A 19,121-nucleotide genomic window follows, 5' to 3' on the forward strand; every position below is an offset into this window, starting at 1 on the left:
AGAGACATTACCAGCTGGGATCATCATTTATTTTGCAAAGAAAATACCCAATTCCCCCAAACATTATTGGGGAATTTTCTTTGCAAAATAAATGATGATTTTTACATGTAGGAGAGAGAAGTCAGAATTGGCCTGGGTGGGAAGGAGATAAATCCCGGCTGGTAATGTCTCTGCAGCTTTTACTTTTGTAATTTGCTACATAAAGAAAAAAGAAAAAAAAAGAAAAAAGTAACCAAGTATGCCTCTTTTTTATTTAATCCTCCCAGAACATGAGCCTTGATTGGTAAGAAGAGACCCACAATCAGCAGTTCTTGGCCACCTTTGCAAGTATAAGGATCACCTGTGTGCATAGCAGTCCCTGACCAATCAGACTGAAGCCCCGCCCTCTCTCCAGGGTATAAATCTCAGGTCAGGGCTGAGGGTCAGGATTACAAGTGATCATCAAGATGGGATCTTCCAGGACAGGAATGGGCTTAGCACTGCTGTTGTGGAGCTTCAGTCTGTCCTGGTTGCTGTGTGAGGCCAATGGACACTTTGAAAGCTCCTCGCTCCTCCACTGTGCTCTGGACAAGATGGAATTGTCCTTTTCTATGCCTAGCGAAGGGGCCACCTCTTCCCTGAAAGTGTTGGGTAAGTCCACCCCCCCCCCCCTCTTTTGTGTGTGTGTGTATAAAAGAAATGCTATTTTTAATTTATTTTAGGGTGGAAATTGCCAAAAGTAGAGATACTGTTCCTACTAATTGGCTGGTGGCTCACAGAACATGGGGGGGGGGGGGGGGGATGGGAGTAGCACCCCCCTAGAGTCTTGGGACCCCCCTTTGCAATGGGCTGGCCTACCCATACAGTAGTGCATGAATATCTATCTAGTGAGGAGCTGGGTCAGCACAGAATTGAGCGCTTGCTGAAGAAAGGGGGTGGGCTCACCTTTGCTCACTTTGTCTCTTAACGGCTTCACTGCCTGATTCCCTACTGCGCATTTGCGAGGAACGCGGTGCGTTTTCACTGGTCCCCGCTCTCTCCTGGAAACAGTGTTTCCCAGCAGACAGCGGGGGGGGGTGATGTTACCGTCTGGATTCCCCGCGGGGATCAGACCCGGAAGTGGTGCAAATACCTGTCTCAGACTGGTATCTACACCCTTCGGACAATTTTGACACATTTTTGGGACCATTGTCGTTTTCACAGCAAAAAATGCATTTAAATTGCATTGTTTATTGTGAAAATGACAGTTGCAGTTTGGGAGTTAACCACAGGGGGTGCTGTAGGAGTTAGGGTTCACCTAGTGTGTGTTTACAACTGTAGAGGGGTGTGGCTGTAGGTCTGACGTCATCGATCGAGTCTCCCTATAAAAGGGATCACTGGATCGATGCAGCTGCCAGTGAAGCACGGGGAAGCCGTGTTTACATACGGCTCTCCGTGTTTTTCAGCTCCGGGGAGCGATCGCGAGGGGGCGGCTAGAAACGAATAGCCGCGCCGTCGTCCCGGATCGCTCCCCGCGGGTTACCGACCGCCGCATGTACCTCCTTATTACACAGAGAAACTGAAGATTCTTCCTCCCCCCCCCCCCCCCACCCCTTACATCCCTTCATCTGTGCCCCATTGGGGAGATTTCCCTTCACGTCCTCTACCACAGACAAAACAGGAAGTGGGGAAATCTTTCCAAGTGAAGGAATCCCTGGTTATCATCAGAAATGGCATCAATGGTGTTGCTACACCCAGGACCCTGCATTCACTATATCTGGTCTCCCACAGGACATGGAAATGTAAATATAAACTGCTTATTTTTCTCATCAGCAGCCTTGTGTCTGGTTTAAGCTTGTAGGAGGAGCTTTCATTCTCCTGACTGTCCTATGGGGCTGCAGGACCCCCTGTCTAGACAGTGCTGACTGGTTCTGTGCTGATCACATGCACTCTCCCAAGGAAAAAACTCCAGCAGTACACACCTAACTGTGCATGTGCATCTTGTCCCCTGTGTTCTATAAACTGATGGGTTGTGGACAGTGGAAGAAGGGGAGGATGAGACGGGTTCAAACTTTTTACACAATGCAGAGGATTGACCCCCCCCCCCCCTAATTTCCACAGTGAGTCTAAAGTACACTCTACTGTGTAGATTTATTATATATTCATATATTTTTTTCTTTCTGTTTTCTATCACTTTAAGATGCACTTCTAGGGTGTTTTCAAAGTAATCTCTTCAAAATAAATCATGGATCCATTGATGGGAGGGTTTACTTTTAGCTAGTGACTAAAATTGTCAGTCTGCAGTGCTCAGATAAATTCTGATTTAAAGTTGAGCTGACATGTAGAGTGACCCCCCCCTTAAAAAAAATAGCTTAAAGGGGGTGTAAAAAAATAAAAATAAAAATAAAATCCTCACTTCCTGTTCTGTCTAACTCCACACAGTAATGCAAGGCTTTCTCCCTGGTGTGGAGAAAGCCTCTTGAGGGGGCGAGCAGGAGTGTCAGGATGCCCACTCACACACAGCTCCTTTATCTGCAAAGTAGATAGCGTGCTTGCCCCCTACCCCCTCAAGAGGCTTTCTCCACACCTGGGAGAAAGTGTTGCATTACTGTGTGGAGTTACAGACAGAAGAACAGGAAGTGAGGATTTCTCAGAAGAAATAAGGACATTTAAAAGCTAAATGGAAGGATGAGGTAAGTGAAGGAGGACTGCACTAAGGTAAAGGAAGCTGTTTAGGGAAGAACAAAATTCCTTTACAACCCCTTTAAGCTCTGCCAGATTGGATGGAGAGCATTTGAACAGTAATTTTAAAGTCTTGCTACAGATTCTCAATGTGATTTAAGTCTGGACTGTGACTGGACCATTCTAACTCATGAATATGCTTTGATCTGAAACATTCCATTGTAGCTCTGGCTGTATGTTTGGGGTCGTTGCCCTGCATTTGGCTCCATCTGACCAGCTTCCCTGTCCCTCCTGAAAAGCATCCCCACATTACGCTGCCACCACCATGTTTCACGGTGGGGATGGTGTATTCAGGGTGATGTGCAGTGTTAGGATTTCCACCCCCCACATACTATAGCGTTTTGCTTTTAGGCCAAAATTCAATCTTTGGTCTCATCTGACATGTTTGTCCACACATGGCTTCTTGCAAACGGGGACTTCCTATGGCTTTCTTTCAACAATGGCTTTCCTCCTGGCACTCTCATAAAGGCCAGATTTGTGGAGAGTACGACCAAGGCCTCGTGCACACACCCGGAATTTCCGATGTAAAAAGTCTGCCCGTCGGAGATTACATAGAGAACATGTTCTCTTTTTCCTCCGATGGCATTCCGTTGTGAGTTTGGTCGGGCTAAAGCCTGATCGTGTGTACAGGGCATAAAAGTTGTCCTGTGGACAGATTCTCCCCCCTGAGCTGTGGGTCTCTGCAGCTCCTCCAGAGTTACCATGGGCCTCTTGGCTGCTTCTCTGATGAATGCTCTCCTTGCCCGGTCAGTTTAGGTGGACGGCCATGTCTTGGTAGGTTTGCAGTTGTGCCATACTCTTTCCATTTTCCGATGATGGATTGAACAGAGCTCCGTGAGATATTCAAAGCTTGGGGGGGGGTGGTTAACCTAATCCTGCTTTAACCTTCAACTTTATTCCTGACCTGTCTGGTTCTTGGCCTTCATGATGTGGCTTTTCACAAAGGTTCTCTAACAAATCGGAGGGCTTGACATTACAGCTGTATTTATACTGTAATTAAATTACCCACCGGTCTCCATTTACAAATTGGGTGACTTCTGAAGGTAAATGATTCTACTAAATTTTGTGGGGGGGGGGGGGGGGGGGGTGCATTTCTAGCAGTAAAGGTGCTGAATACAAATGCAGATGACACTTTTCAGATATTTATGTGTTCTGAACCTTTTTATCATTTTTCTTTCCTTTGTTGGTCTATCACACAAAATACAAAACAAAAAAGTAACATGACAAAATGACTTTCAAGGCTCTGTAGTTTAGCTGGTCTATTAATCTTGTGTCAGTCTGCCTTCAGAAGTGAATGTGACACTAGTTTGGTATAATGTGCCTTGAGTAAGAAATCAACTATTTTTTTTTTTTTTTTTTTAATTCAGATCTCCAGGATGAATTTCAGAATCTTGCCAATGACTCTGCTTGTGGGATCTGGGTGAGTCATGGATCCAACACAATGATGATCGCTGCTGCTTATGATGGATGCTACGTAAGGGAAGAGGTAAGCCTGACATCACTGTCATGGGCCAACTAATTTCAAAGTTGTAGTTGTCCCAATAGAATCCTGAGAAACTATAGAAGTGTTCTAATCTATGCTAGTAATTCATTCCTTGGGTGTGTAGAGCCAAGACCGCCTAGGTTTGCCTGGCAACCATTGCCACAAATAGGAGATCATGGGTTGCCAGAACAAGCGGTGAAGGGGAATCAAATCGGAAACACCTGTTCTGATGTTTCTTGAAGGCAATGTCCTTTCTTTAAAACTTTTCACTTGTGGCATCTTTAGGACAGAAGTGAAAACTTTCAAAATGGAAAGTACTCTAACTCTTCCTTGCCCAAAAAAATACAATTACAGCTCTACAAATGCTTGACCTGTACTTGCTATGAGTGGTAAGCTCGTATATGAAGTGCCTGAATCCTTGGTAAGATGGGAGGTTTGGACATGGATCAGCAGGTTTTGGCAGAATGGGCTGAGACAGCTCAACTTGGTGTAAAGCAGTGTTTCTCAATTCCAGTCCTCAAGGCGCCCCAACAGGTCATGTTTTCAGGCTTTCCATTATTTTGCACAGGTGATGTGATCAGTTTCACTGCCTTAGTAATTACCACAGCTGTTTCATCTGAGGGAAATCCTAAAAACATGACCCGTTGGGGCTCCTTGAGGACTGGAGTTGAGAAACACTGGTGTAAAGCAATGTCTCCAAACCCACCTGCAGGCTGAGTGGCCTTTGTGTTACTATTCCTCCCACTGACCAAAAGCCTATGGCTTTGTTTACTTCTACTCTACTGCCCCTCTAATGGTCCATAAACTAGACCTTGTTTCAAGACTCCTAGTTTACATTTTTATTTTCTCTGTAGCATGAAGAATATATGATGGTTCTGCTTCTGGAAGACATTGTTGATGGTGCTGTTGAGCAATACAAGACTGAGAAGAGATGTCCAATACAAAATGGTAACATGTCTAATCTTCTAAATGGGAATTCTCATGGCATAGTCCCCCCCTGAAACAAAGCTACATAGCTTTCTCAATTGCAGACAGGTTGTATTGGGAATCAAATGGCACAGTCCCCCTGAAATAAGACCATGTGGCTTACTCCACTACAGGGGGAGGGGTTATTGGGACAGGAGTAAGGGTTGTTCACACCTAGTGTCTCTAAAGCCCTAATTGCATAAATCTGATGTACTGCATGTTGCTAGAAGACCTTTGTTTCTTGTATAGAAGCCCTGGATGCCCCCAGCCCTGATGTCTGCTCTGCCGTTGCTAAAGAAGACAAACTGTCCTGTGCTGACACACCTGTAACCAGTGACTCCTGTGCTGCAATGGGATGCTGCTACTCCTCGAGCGATGCTACAATGCCCTGTTTCTTTGGCAACAAGTGTAAGTAGGATGTTGGGAAGCTGTATCAGCCTGAACATGCCTAGGGCCAGTCTGTAGGTAAAACATAACCTGCTATTGGCAGGTAAGGTTGATGCATAGCCAAAAGCATTTAAATTCTTTAAAGCCAAGTCTAGAATGTACTTTAAGGGTGACTTGACATTTATTTTAGACAAAGCCATACTTGGTGACCTTTCAGGTACAATGGACAACTCTGAGTGTTCATAAGACTTTCTATGGTCTGCTCCTGTAATTTTTGCGCTCTTCACTGCAATTAAACCTGTCTACAGATATGAGTTAGATTAGACCAGTGGTTCTCAACCTGGGGGTCGGGACCCCCTCGGGTCAAATGATTTGTCAGGGGTCACCAAATCCTGGGCTGTTCCTGAAGCCCGCACCTCTTTTGCAGCCACCCAACAGGGCTGTCCCTGGAGCGCCCAGCCGCCCACTCAGCCTCTTTGGAGCCACCCATTCAGTTCACAACATCCCAACTCTCCCACCGCCACTCATCCCAACTCCCCACCCCCAAGGAGTAGGGGAAGGAATAAAAATAGAGAATACGTGGAAAAGAGGGGGAACAACAAATAAAGGGAGAGAAAGATTAAGAGAGCAAGAAAGACAGCTAGATTGAGGGATGGGAAAAAAAAATAAGAAATTGGTATAGAGAGAAAAGGGAAAGAGGAGAAAAAAGAGTGGTACATACTAAAATGTACCATAAGGGGTTTTAATACTTCACAAATGTAAGGGTTAGGGGGGCAAATTACTTGTTTTGCCTTGGGTGCTGACAACCCACGCTACGAAATTTTTTACTGCTAGGGGTCCCCACAACTTGGGAAATTTTATCAAGGGGTCACGGCACTAGAACGGTTGAGAACCACTGGATTAGACTATTTATAAATAAAAATACTGCAGTGGGCACCATCGGTGGCTAGATAATTGCATGTCTAGTCTACATGGTGACAACCTAATTTTGTTTTCTACAGTGACCACACAGTGCAGATTTGATGGCAACATGGCAATTGCAGTTTCCAGTGAACTGACCGTGCCTTCTCTGTATCTGGACTCCGTCAGCGTGATTGGATTGGACTCCTGCAGTGGGCTGGCAGTAGATGTCAGTAACTCATTTGTAGTGTTCAGGTTCCCATTGTCCTGCACCACAGCATATCAGGTTGGTAATACAATACAGTCTGTATATATCAAAGTCTGACCCTCATGGTGCTGGCAGGCTAACCTGAGACATGACTAAATCTTGCGGTCCAAGTTTTTAGACCAATAAACTCTTGGTTACAATTCTGGACTTGGGCTGTGATATCACTTGGTGAAGTTGAACATTGGTTCAGCTTTCACCAAAAAATGGTAAGTATGATGGCACCTATCTTCTCTGTATTACATCATGCTGGAATGCTGAATAAATTATGCATGGTTGCTTTTCACAAAGTAAAGTTAGATCACTTATGAACTGGCTTAACTGGTACTCAAATACTCTATTGCACCATCAACCCTTCTCCTGTGCTTAACAGACTTTTTGAAGGTTTCTTGTGTACAGAGCAGTGGCGGCCCCCCCATAGGGGGCGCCGCCCCCCTCCTGTAGGCACAAAAAAAAAAAAATATATATATATATATATATATATATATATATATATATATATATATATATATATATATATATAAAATTTTTCAGTGGCCCCTTTAAGAAACTTGGAAAAAAAAAATCCTTTACTTAAAGAGGAGTTCCACCCAAATTTAGAACTTCCTCTTAACCCACTCCTCCTTACATGCCACATTTGGCATGTAATTTTTTTGGGGGGGGAGTGGGGGCTTCAGCACGAGTGGGACTTCCTGTCCCACTTCCCCCTTCCTGTAGGCGACTAAGCTTAATCGCCTTCAGGAAGTGGCTGCTGTAGGCGATCGCCTAGGACACGTCACAGGTCCTAGGCGATCTCCTGGCCAATTACACGGCGCTCGCGCATGCGCAGTGGGTGCCCGGCCGTGAAGCGAAAGCTGTCACGGCCGGGTGCCCACACTGAAGATGAAGACGCCGGCCGGGGAGGGGGGGGAGAGGAGCGGAGCCCCGGCCGGCGCGTCGCTGGAGCGCTGGAGCAGGTAAGTGCCTGTTTATTAAAAGCCAGCAGCTACACTTTTTGTTGCTGCTGACTTTTAATAAACATACAAATGGCTGGAACTCCCCTTTAAAATATTTTGAGCGCCGGCCACCATTGCCCTATGAAGCGTCAATGCAATCTTTAGATTGCATACATGGTGCTTCATATGCAGGCTTTTCAATCCCCGCCTATCGAGTGCATTGCAAAGCGCTGATGAGCTTCCCGTCCCCGTGACAGTGCTTCTATGGGCGCTGGGAGCATTGTTACTTCCGGCCATTCGTCTTTCAGACGAAAAGCGGAAGTGACGTCACGCGGCAGCTCACATTACTTCATACAGCCCGAGCGGAACGGCTAGTTAAGCCGATGGATGCCTGGGTTGTGTCACGGCTGATGACTTTGGGGGCGATCAAGCCAATCCTGCACTGCTTGATCCCCATCCACCTCGGAGCCTGTTATTGTAGTTAGACTGCTGGGACTTGTTCTCCAATCTCCATCTTCTCCATGAGAAGATGGAGAACTACAAGTCCCAGCAGATTATACATACAATAAGGCTCTGAGGTGGATGGGTGTGGATTAAATGCACCTATCAATCCCCGGGGGGGGGGGGCAGGATCAGATAACACTGTTGTCTGATCCTGCACCCCCCCCCCGGGGATTTGAGCACCAGCCGCCACTGGTACAGAGTCACCCTTCCTATTTTAATAAGTGAATGTGATACAGAAAGTTGAAGACTTATGGTGGGTGGTATTGCTTTCTAAAAGCTCATTGACTGCCTATCATTTGTTGAATTTTTTTTTTCTTCTTCCCCAGGTGCCCAATGGTCCAATGAACTATGAAGCTACTATTGAAGCTGGTAGACAAATACAGACATGGCAAGGATCTTCTATTACTAGGGACATTACAATGAGGTAAGATGTACTACAGCAGGATTGCTCATATGGGGGGGGTGAGAACTATCTAATCCTGTACTGTTTCTCTAGGGTGACTGTGCAGTGCAGCTTCATTCAAACTGGTATTGTGCCACTGCTGAGTTTTACAGTCAACACTTTGCCTCCACCTCTTCCTGTCAGTACATCTGGTCCTCTTGAGCTGGAGATGAGGATTGCACAAGGTGAGAATTAGACTTCAGCTTGCTAGAAGTCAACATGCTTCCACTAGTCTAGATTGGTAATCTAAATTTAGAGGGCACAGTACTACAGAAGTCATTAAAAGCAAATCTGAGCTAATTACTATAGCTTGCATGGTTGTGCCCCCCCCCCCCCCCCATCTGCAACATTGGGATGTTTTGGTTTACCTTGGTGTCCAGAATGCCCACCCATTAGGTGAGAATGAACTTTGCCCCTCCAGGGACACACATTTTAGTGGAAGAGCCTGTTTAAGGGTGGGGGGGGGTGGAGAATGTATGGGCCTTCTGAACCTATAGGAAGCAAGCTGGTCTTCTGACAAAAGATGCAGGGCAACACTGGATTTGCATGACTGAAGCGTGTGCAGCCAGAAGGAAGCCTTCCCCCTTGGACTGTAAAAGTCATGCTCCCTCAAATGCCAGTCTACTGATCACTCAAACTTGCTTTTTATTTGTTTAAAGCTCCTAAATTGGCAGAAGGTGCAACTTGGTCAATGGGCCACTGAAGCTAGGGTTATGGACATGTGATGGTGTTTGTGGCTGAACCTCATCCCTAGAAGATACTTGTGTTCTCTTGACAGCTGCATAGAAGTCCCAAGAGGTGTGCTGTTGTAGAAAAGCTTGGCCCTGAACCCCCTTATTTGAATCGGAACACCATGGACAATAACATTTTAAGTCATATTGCTTGTTTAGAGGTCAACATTGTGACATCTTCATCTCAAAGGGGTGCAGAAATTGCTAACTTCTCAAAGCAACTAGCTGGTGTTCTCGTATGCTAGGCTGACATGGTAACAGGCCTTCTGTCCTCAATATTAAGATTTACTCTAGCAGATTTCATGCTTGTGTGGTATTGGGTGGGGCCAGGTATGACAGAAGTCATCACTTTCATAGTTTTCTCCCAGTCAATTGTTTGACTTGGATTTACATAAAACGCCTCTTAACCCTCAAAGACTTGAGTTTCCTTTATGTCCTTTCCTGGGTCCCTGAACCCAGTCATGAAATAAATGTAAACTTGTTGCCCTGCATTTGTAATACGATTTTGTTTAATGCAGATCTCAACTATGCCTCATACTACACTGATGCCCAGTACCCTGTGGTCAAAGTGCTCAGAGACCCAGTCTACCTGGAGGTTCGCATCATTCGCAGAACAGATCCAAACCTGGTTCTTGTCCTAAATGACTGCTGGGCCACCAGCTCTGCAGATCCTATGCCCCTTCCTCAATGGCCCATCTTGTTCGACAGGTGAGTAATGGAATCTGTAGAATGGAAGTTATCCCGTCTACCTTGTGCAGATCTCAATTCTCCAATCTCTTGGCTTTTCAGTTGCCCTTTTAATGGAGACAACTACTTGAGCCAGCTGATTCCTGTCGGAGCTCCTTCACAGGCTGTACCTATACCAAGCTACTACCAGCGCTTTTTGGTCAGCACCTTCACATTTGTGGACTCCACCACCCAACTTGCCCTTGAAGGACTGGTAAATGAATACAATGTATTGTGTGTCTCTTTAATGCTTTTCTGTGATTTAATTGTGTATAAACTTGTCTTCAGGTATACTTCCACTGCAGTGCTTCTGTTTGTGTTCCATCTGCCAGGGACAGCTGTGTGGTTTCTTGTGGTCAAAGGAGTAGTGAGTATTTTATATTCAGGTGGCAGAATCTTAGATTTTTTTTTTTTTCACATTACTCTTTTAAAAAGAATTTACTATAAAATGTTAAACCTTCATCCATCTTTTTAGGGAGAATGGCTGAACTTCAGTCTCTAAAGAACACAGTGACTTCTCAAGGACCTGTTGCATTTGTGTCTGTGGCTAATGAAGAAATCCTAAAACTGGAAGGTAATCTGGGATGGGGGTAAAAGGGGAGATGGGGTGGTTGGGCTTCAGTTGAGGTTCAAGTCTAAATTCTTTCTTCTTCCCTACTAGGTACTGATCCATCAGACTACTCCACATTGGACCTGGCTAGAGCGCTAGTAACTGCTGGGGTTGTTGGGTCTGTGGCTGTTGCTGTTCTAGGCTTGTGGATGTACCGCAAGAGTCAAACATGTAACCTGAAAACTGCAAATGTTTAATAAACAGTTTTTTCCTAAATCTGTCTTTACTAGCTTTATTCTCAACATGGTTCCAGAAATGTGTAAAATAAAAAATCGGCTTTGTTGCCTGAAACTGTTTAGAAATGGCTTCCACCCAAAAAATACAGAACAGGTTATCTTTAATGGCTGAGCTAGCAAGTAAATTCTCCTAGCCCAATTTCTATTTATGGACAATTATGTGATAATCCTGAATGCTTAAAGTTGCTCTGAAGCAGCTTTAGTTGCTGTAAAAGGATTTGTCAAACAGTTGGTGATACCACTAGGAATTTGTTCACCTTGTGAGTCAACTGGGAGACTGAACCATGCTGTTCCTGTTGCCTTATAAGGGTTGTGATAACAGGAAGGTCTACAGACTTTCTATCTATTACTGAATGTAAAAGTGTTGTGGTCCTATTAACGAGGACTATCTCCAATGGATTGCCAGTGACTGACAGGCACACTACCTCTAGCCATAACTTTGGCTCAGCACATCTCCTGTCTTCAGACACTAACTTTGCTCTTGTCCATCCTGGGCTTCCTCAAACCTAGCCTCATATTTCTAATGGCTTTATTAGTTACTCAAAGGCTGAACCTTATGTCTCGGCAAGCACCAAATTTCCCATTCGGATGTGTCAATCCAACTGTTAACTGTCTCCTGCTGCACTCAGATTGCTAGACGTGCGTTTCGTTCCAAATTTTAACAAATTGAAGGTGACAAATTCAGATGGAATTTGAATCCTTTTTACAAATAGAATGGGAAAAGAAATGGAATAAAATATAGAAGTAAAACAAAATGGAATAGAAAAAAACAAAATATCCTAAAAATAATTATAAACCTCTTCCAAACTTCAAATAAAATTTGAATAGAAAAGGTAAAAAATATAACCGTCTTCCAAGTCAAACTGATTTGGGGAAAAATCAATTCTTTCAATTTCGGAAGATGGTTATTTTCAAACTTGAATACATGGTCAATTTTGGGAAATGGTTATGTTTGAAATTTTGAATTTAAGAATATTTTATTAATTGAAAATAATATTCATTTTATAAACTGGCATATAATCAAATGAGAATAACCTAGAAAAATCATCTTACATTCAAATAAAATACATTTGAATTCAAATGCATACGAATAGAGAAATTGAATTCTTCTATACTTTGTTTCTATTCCAACAATTTTGAAATCGAAAATTACTGGTGTAGAGACACGAATATAACCATCTTTCAAATGGAATAAATTTACATAGAATAAAATTTGAATGAAATAAATGGGAGGGGGGGATCTCCCAAAATTCAAGTAGAATCACCTTTGAACAGAATAGGAAGGTGGGGGGTTGTATTCTATGATCTTCAGAAATTGGGAAAACTCTTTCAATTCAAACTTTCTGCATTTTACGTAAAAAAAATTTCCCCCCCCCCCCCCCCCCCCCCAGTGTTGACCCAATAAACTGTAGCATACAACACCCCCCCCCCTTATCTTGATTTGTCTTAACAATTTGGACTGACTAGAGCAGTGATGGTGAACCTTGGCACCCCAGATATTTTGGAACTACATTTCCCATGATGCTCAACTACACTGCAGAGTGCATGAGCATCATGGGAAATGTAGTTCCAAAACATCTGGGGTGCCAAGGTTCACCATCACTGGACTAGAGGTTTCAAGAATGTGGGGGGGGGGGGGAGTCTTTGTGCATATCCCTGCCATATACAGTTAAGATATGCAATTAGACCTCCAACTGTTACAAAACTACTAGTTCCATCATGCCTCTGCCTGTCATGCTTGTGGCTGTCGGTCCCGCTATGGCTCATGGGATTTGTAGTTCTGCAACAGCTGGAGGTCTGCTAATTCCATATCCCTGGTATATGGAATCAATCCTATTGGGTAGACCAGGGATATAAAATTAGCGGACCTCCAGCTGTTGCAAAACTACAAGTCCAATCATGCCTCTGCCTCTGTGTCATGCTTGTGGCTGTCAGTCTTTCTATGCCTGATGGGACTTGTAGTTCTGCAACAGCTGGAGGTCCACTAATTGCATATCCCTGGGGTAGACAGTAGGGCTTCAAGCTGGTAATATCACTTGGCCAGGGGTAGACTGATGACCATTGAGTCACTCGGGCACGACCTGAGGGCCCCATGTCACTAGTGGGCCCCATCAGGGTTGCCAGGCTCAGTAAAACCAGGGACAGTATGTAAACTTTTTTTTCTGTCCCTGATGTGTCTGAAACCAACATGCTTCTGATGTGAAAATCCTGAGATTTTAGCTGCCCCGCCTCTGCACTGCCTCCTGGCGTGGCCACCTGTAAGCCCAGGGGCCCCATAGTCTTCTATTGCCCAGGGGCCCCATGAATTGTCAGTCCGCCCCTGCACTTGGCTATTAGAAGCTTGCTGTAATGTTGCTGCTCCAGCTTCCATGTAATATGAATTTAATAGTTTTATGGAATATGGTATTTCGGGAACTTTAAGTTCTTTGAAAAATAAGATTCAAAATTTAGGTATTGGAATTTAATTTCAAATTAGGCTGTTGGTGAACGTAACAAATATAACTTCGGATGAATTTGTGACATTCCAAAATGAATGCCGCCTCAACTTATGGAACATAACTATCTAATCACAAATTTATTTTGTTCTATTTGTTTAGATGCGGCATTCTTTATTTCGGATAATTTTGTATTTGTTACATTAACTGCCAAATTTGAAAGGAACTTCCAATACCTATCATTTAAGTTATTTCAATTTATTTTTTGCATTTAAAAAAAAATCCAGAATTTGAAAATTTTTGATTTCCAAATTGAGCAAAACGAATGGACACATTGTAGCAGTGCACATGTTTAATAATCGGCTGAAGTAAAATGGCATTGGCTTCATCTTTTGATTTAGGTTGAGCTGTCTGTGGATGGTGCCAAGTTAGGTGATCATTAGACCTGTGCAGAACAAAACTATTTGTTTCCTGACTATTCTGACCTCCTGCCTCAGCATACATGTCTACTGAATGAAAGGACTGTGGTTCAAGAGTCAATGTATAACTCGTTTTGCTCCTAAGGTTCTGGCCTGGAGTGCAGAAAGAATTGAAGAGACATGTGCTCAACCAAATAGTCAGCAAAGGGCTCCACTTCTATGGGAGAGGAGGCTTACTGGCCTTTTTCACGTTTGTGCCACCTATAAAATCTTATGGGTATCTGGTTGCTCATCTTCTGATTGGAAGATACAGCTTTGGTCTCGGATGGTTGGACCCTCAGGTCAAGCACTTCAGGCCATGTTGGTTAATCGGTCACCTTAACCTTCTGTGCCAGAAGGCATCCTTTGCTCCAGCAACAATAAACAAGTTCTGCTAGCCAACGTGGTTCTTACCGTCTCTAGGGACGGCAATCTCGATTTCAGCAGATGTGATTTTAAGAGGAGTGCATTACTCAGAGGGATGCCTAGTTCCAACTCTGTTATCTTCTGACATGTCTCTGTTTCTACATGGGTCAAGACCTCATCATGCAGCATATGTCTGCTGGTTGGGTTCTCAATCCACACCTCCTCCTAGACAGGGATTTCTGTCAAGTATACGGAGGGTTCTCAGAACTCTACAAGAGATTGGCTGGCTAGTCTTTCAAAAGGTCTTGTCACTTCTACGCAAATCTTAACTTCATCATGGTTCAGGATACATGGTGTTTGCCACTAGAGCAGGGGTCTCGAACTCAAATTACCTGAGGGCCACAAGACAAGTTTTCATATCCCATGGGGGGGGGGGCTGCATGCAAACTTTCAACCTTCAAAAACAGTACTGGTGTCAGCGAACGCATTATTAACCCCCAGCAAATGCATTATTAATCCTGACCACTGCACTACACACAGACCACTACACTGCACACTGACCACCATTGGGGTACGGAGCCCAGCACAACAGGGCACAGCACATCGGGGTACGGAGCCCAGCACAACAGGGCACAGCACATCGGGTACGGAGCCCAGCACAACAGGGCACAGCACATCGGGGTACGGAGCCCAGCACAACAGGGCACATAGGGGCACAACAGGCCACATCAGGGTACAGGGCACGGCACATCAGGACATTGCACATCAGCGTACAGGACATGGGGCACAATCAGAGCATATCGGCACATGAGAGCACACCAGGGCACAATCAGGGAACATGGGGCACATGAGAGCACATGCGGCACAGCACTTCAGGACAGGGCACATGGCACATCAGGGTACCCTGATGTACAGAGCCCAGCACATCAGGGTACATAGGGCACAGGTCAGCGTTTACTTGTTGTTCTCTTCAAATGCAGAGTAGCGCAGGAAGCGTCTGTCATAAGTTCACTTCTCTCTCGTGTCACACTGCTACTCCCCGGCGGCCCCTCCTCTCTTCTCGTCCATCCCAGATGATGTCACAAGCAAATGGGGATGGACGAGAAGAGAGGAAGGGCCGCCGGGGAGTAGCAGCGTGACATGAGAGAGAAGTGAACTCATGACAGACGCTTCCTGCGCTACTCTGCATGCATCTCGATCTACACTTCCGCGGCACGCCTTGCCTGCGGGCCAATTTGAGACCCCTGCACTAGAGCATACTGGTGCTAGGACTCTGGTAATCCTGGCTTTCCTCTCTTCCTCTATCAGCGTCTTAATACCTGGTGGGTTCCAGAGGAGTTGTTCTCAAAATAAACTAAAAGTATATACCGCTCTGTAGCTCAAAAATAAATATATAAAAAGCAGCAGCACAGCAAAAGACAATTAGCAAATGATACACATTCAAAAGTGCAGCGCTCTAATATAAATCTTGAAAATGATAATATAAATTCTGTGACCAAGTGTAAGTAATAACATTGTATGATTATAAAAACACAATAATGAAGTATAAAAGTGATCAAAAATGATCTTGAATGTCCACCAATGTGAAAAGGGAAGAGAACTGAACCAAACAGTCCTAATACAATGGACAGTAACAGTGGATGAGCATCACTGGAAGCAGAGTCATCAATGGAAAATATAGAAACTTGCCAGGGGAACCACCACCGGTTGTATGAAGGCTTACCGGAAACGGTGGACTTAAAGGGGCATACACCTCTTATGTCATGCAGGCTTATGATGACATTCACCGTTTAAAGTGAAAATCCAGGTCGCTACACTCACGGATCCGGATAAAACCAATGCGGGTCCTCAGCAAGTTACCAGTGAAAGATGCGGTTGGAATTCACATGGAGAAAAAGAGAAGGATATCCACGTATTCACACGATGCAACCAAAAATTAAAGAAAGGTTCCACATAGTGTGATAATGTTTAAAAATGGTATTTACTGTAAAGCGGAGTTCCAGCCACAATGTCACTTTTTAAATATAAATGCCCCTGTAATACACAAGCTTAATGTATTCTAGTAAAGTTAGTCTGTAAACTAAGGTCCGTTGTGTTAGGTTGTTACAGCATTTAGACACTTTATAAAATAGAAATTGACCGGGGCCATCTTAAGTGTGGGCATCATGAAGCCAGACTGTATGACTTCCTGGATTTCAGCCTTGCAGATCTCGCACATGCTCAGTGCTGCACAAGCAGTGTAATAGGTTTCAGATCAGGTTTCAGCACCTGTACTGTCCAAGTCACATGATTCTTCGAGACTGGGGAGTACACAGACTACTGGAAAGTTACACCCACTACATTCCCAGGAGTCTGTGCGGTGTAGGTTAGGAAGCATTAAGCACCTAGGTGCAGGAAGTGGGAAGATTAACTATTCTGCCTAGCAACAACACTTTGAAGGCATCTAAAAAAAAAAAAAAATTCTTAAAGGACTAATGATTTTTTTTTAAAACTACTGATGTAATGTTATATTTATGGGTGGAACTCCACTTTAATGTAAATTCATTAGAAAAATACAATCTGTTGCAGAGTCATGGAGTAGCGTAATGATTTTGTCAGGACTCGACCAGAGGAGGTGTTAACCCATTGTGTGCTGACGTGAGGTAGGTCCAGGAATTTTTTTTTTAACTAGTTGCCGGCTGGCCACCCACCCACCATCAAATGACGGCGGAGCAGTGTGGCTGTCGTTCTGGGATGCCGTCATATGACACTACAGCACCCGCGGGGGGTGCCGTGTTGTTGGGACATGGCACGACCCCAATTTCTGTAAAGAGCCGCGTCCGCGGCTCTTTAACCATGTGATCAGCTGTGTCCAATCACAGCCCGTCACATGAAAACACGGAGATGCCTCTCCTCATACTGACAGAGTGTGTGGCGAGGAGAACCGATCAGCGGCATCTCCAGGCAGGGGGACATCTAGGAATATGATCAGGGCACTGATCATTAATGCCATGATTATAGTATAGTAATGTAGTGTCACCAATCAGTGCCCACCAGTGCCACCCATCAGTGCCATTCAACAATGTCCATCAGTGCCGCCTATAAGTGCCACCTAATCAGTGCCCATAAGTGTCGCCTCATCAATGCCCACCAGTTCAGCCTATCGGTAAAAAACATTTTTTTTTTCAAAATTTGTGGTCTTTTTTTTTTGTAAAAAATAAAAAACTCAGCAGTAAATGAATACCACCAAAATAAAGCTCTATTTGTGTGCAGAAAATGATAAAAAAATTGTTTGGATACAGTGTTGCATGACCGTGCAATTGTCATTCAAAGTGTGAGAGCGCTGAAAAATGGCCTGGGCAGGAAGGGGGTGTAAGTGCCCGGTAGGCAAGTGGTTAAATGAAAACATTTAAAGCACATTTATTTATTTTAGGTACTTATGTAGCACTTTTACATATACATTGTACATTCACATCAGTCCCCGCCCTCAAGGAGCTCACAATCTAATGTTCCTAACTCACATCCATACATTCATATACTGGGGCCAATACAGACAGGAGAGCCAATTAACCTGCCAGCCAGGGCCGTCTTTACCGCAGGTCCGGAGGCCCCCAGGGCCCCAGATGGCAACCCCCCCCTTTTTTTTTTTTTTTTTTTATTTAAAAAAAAAATTATATATTTTTATTAAACGGACAATTTTTTAATATATTTTTATTTATTTTTTTATTAAAGGGACAATTTTGGGGGTCCCCAGGGGCCCATAGTTCCCCAGGGCCCCGGATGACAACCCCCCTTTTTTTATAAAAAAAAAATATTTATATATATATATATATATATATATATATATATATATATATATATATATATATATATATATATAAAAAATGTTTATTATTATTATTATTATTATAGGACCCAGAGGTCCCCAGGGCCCCGGATGGCAACCCCCCTTATTTTTTATAAAAAACATTTTTTTTATATATTTTATTTCTTTTTTTTCTTTATATATATATATATATATATATATATATATATATATATATATATATATATATATTTTTTTTTTATTATTATTATTATTATTAAAGGGCTCAGAGTTCCCCAGGGCCCCATGTGGCAAACACCCTTTATCTTTTTTATAAATGTTTATTTTTTTATTTTTGTTTATATATTTTTTTATTTATTTTTTATTTAAGGGCCCAGAGGTCCCCAGGGCCCTGGATGGCAACCCCCCCCTTTTTTTTAATAATGTTTCTTTATATATATTTTTTATTAAAGGGCACAGAGGTCCCAGATGGCAACCCCCTTTTTAAAATATATTTTTTATATATATTTTTTATTTCTTTTTTTCTTTTTATTAAAGGGCCCCGAGGTCCCCAGGGCCCCGGATGGCTACACCCCTTTTTTATATATATTTTTCTTTATTTCTTTCTTTATTTCTTTTTTTGTAAATGGCCCCCCGCTTCTAAATTTGCGGCAGCCCCCCCCCCTGCTTTATTAATTTCAGGCGGCAGCACCCCCCATCCCGGTTCTCTGCTCCAGGGGGCCCATGCCTGAAGCTGTGTAAGTGGCCTCATAATTCCTGATGGCGGCCCTGCCTCCCGTTAAGCCCCTGTGCTGCCCACAAATAAGGCTGAAAATCATCAGCGGCGCGCAGCCAGTGACAGTACTGCTTCCCTTCCCAGTGTTTTTAAATGAACAGCACCCCTGGCTTCCCTTTAGACGCGCACTTCTCCCTTCCTGCCACTGGGTGCTGCTTGCATATAAAAGTGAATTAGAATGTGATTTTATAACATCCCCAGTTTGCTCTTCCCGAGGCTGACTTCTTCATGTCCTGCTCCTCAAGGTATGTCACTGTTTGCTAATCTATATTGTAAATTGAAGTTTTCTGTAGAGTGTGCCCAAAGTCTTTATAATATTTGATGATTCACTGCAGGTCTGGTCAGTGTTTTAAAAAGTTCCTCTATTTTACACATGGCATGGCATGGGGGTCACAGC

At 43.8% G+C, this 19,121-nt stretch overlaps 2 protein-coding genes across 3 annotated transcripts in view; both read left to right on the top strand.

Moving 5' to 3' along the window:
• The window catches only part of LOC120938107 (zona pellucida sperm-binding protein 4-like), a 110,197-nt gene extending 99,332 nt beyond the window's left edge, over positions 1-10,865 (top strand). Inside the window, exons 3-12 of one of the 2 annotated variants that reach the window (XM_040351819.1) lie at positions 5,038-5,131; positions 5,399-5,557; positions 6,538-6,722; positions 8,467-8,564; positions 8,637-8,767; positions 9,832-10,021; positions 10,103-10,253; positions 10,328-10,406; positions 10,515-10,613; positions 10,701-10,865. In XM_040351819.1, coding sequence (XP_040207753.1) covers positions 5,038-5,131; positions 5,399-5,557; positions 6,538-6,722; positions 8,467-8,564; positions 8,637-8,767; positions 9,832-10,021; positions 10,103-10,253; positions 10,328-10,406; positions 10,515-10,613; positions 10,701-10,846 — 1,332 coding nt within the window. In that variant the 3' untranslated portion in view covers positions 10,847-10,865. The remainder of the gene's footprint in view (positions 1-5,037; positions 5,132-5,398; positions 5,558-6,537; positions 6,723-8,466; positions 8,565-8,636; positions 8,768-9,831; positions 10,022-10,102; positions 10,254-10,327; positions 10,407-10,514; positions 10,614-10,700) is intronic. The other variant, XM_040351821.1, reaches the window with a different exon arrangement.
• The window catches only part of LOC120938104 (zona pellucida sperm-binding protein 4-like), a 30,158-nt gene continuing 11,447 nt past the window's right edge, over positions 411-19,121 (top strand). Inside the window, exon 1 of the mRNA XM_040351817.1 lies at positions 411-630. Coding sequence (XP_040207751.1) covers positions 447-630 — 184 coding nt within the window. The 5' untranslated portion in view covers positions 411-446. The remainder of the gene's footprint in view (positions 631-19,121) is intronic.

The sequence above is a fragment of the Rana temporaria genome, chromosome 4 (assembly GCF_905171775.1).
Source record: "Rana temporaria chromosome 4, aRanTem1.1, whole genome shotgun sequence".
Lineage (NCBI taxonomy): Eukaryota > Metazoa > Chordata > Amphibia > Anura > Ranidae > Rana > Rana temporaria.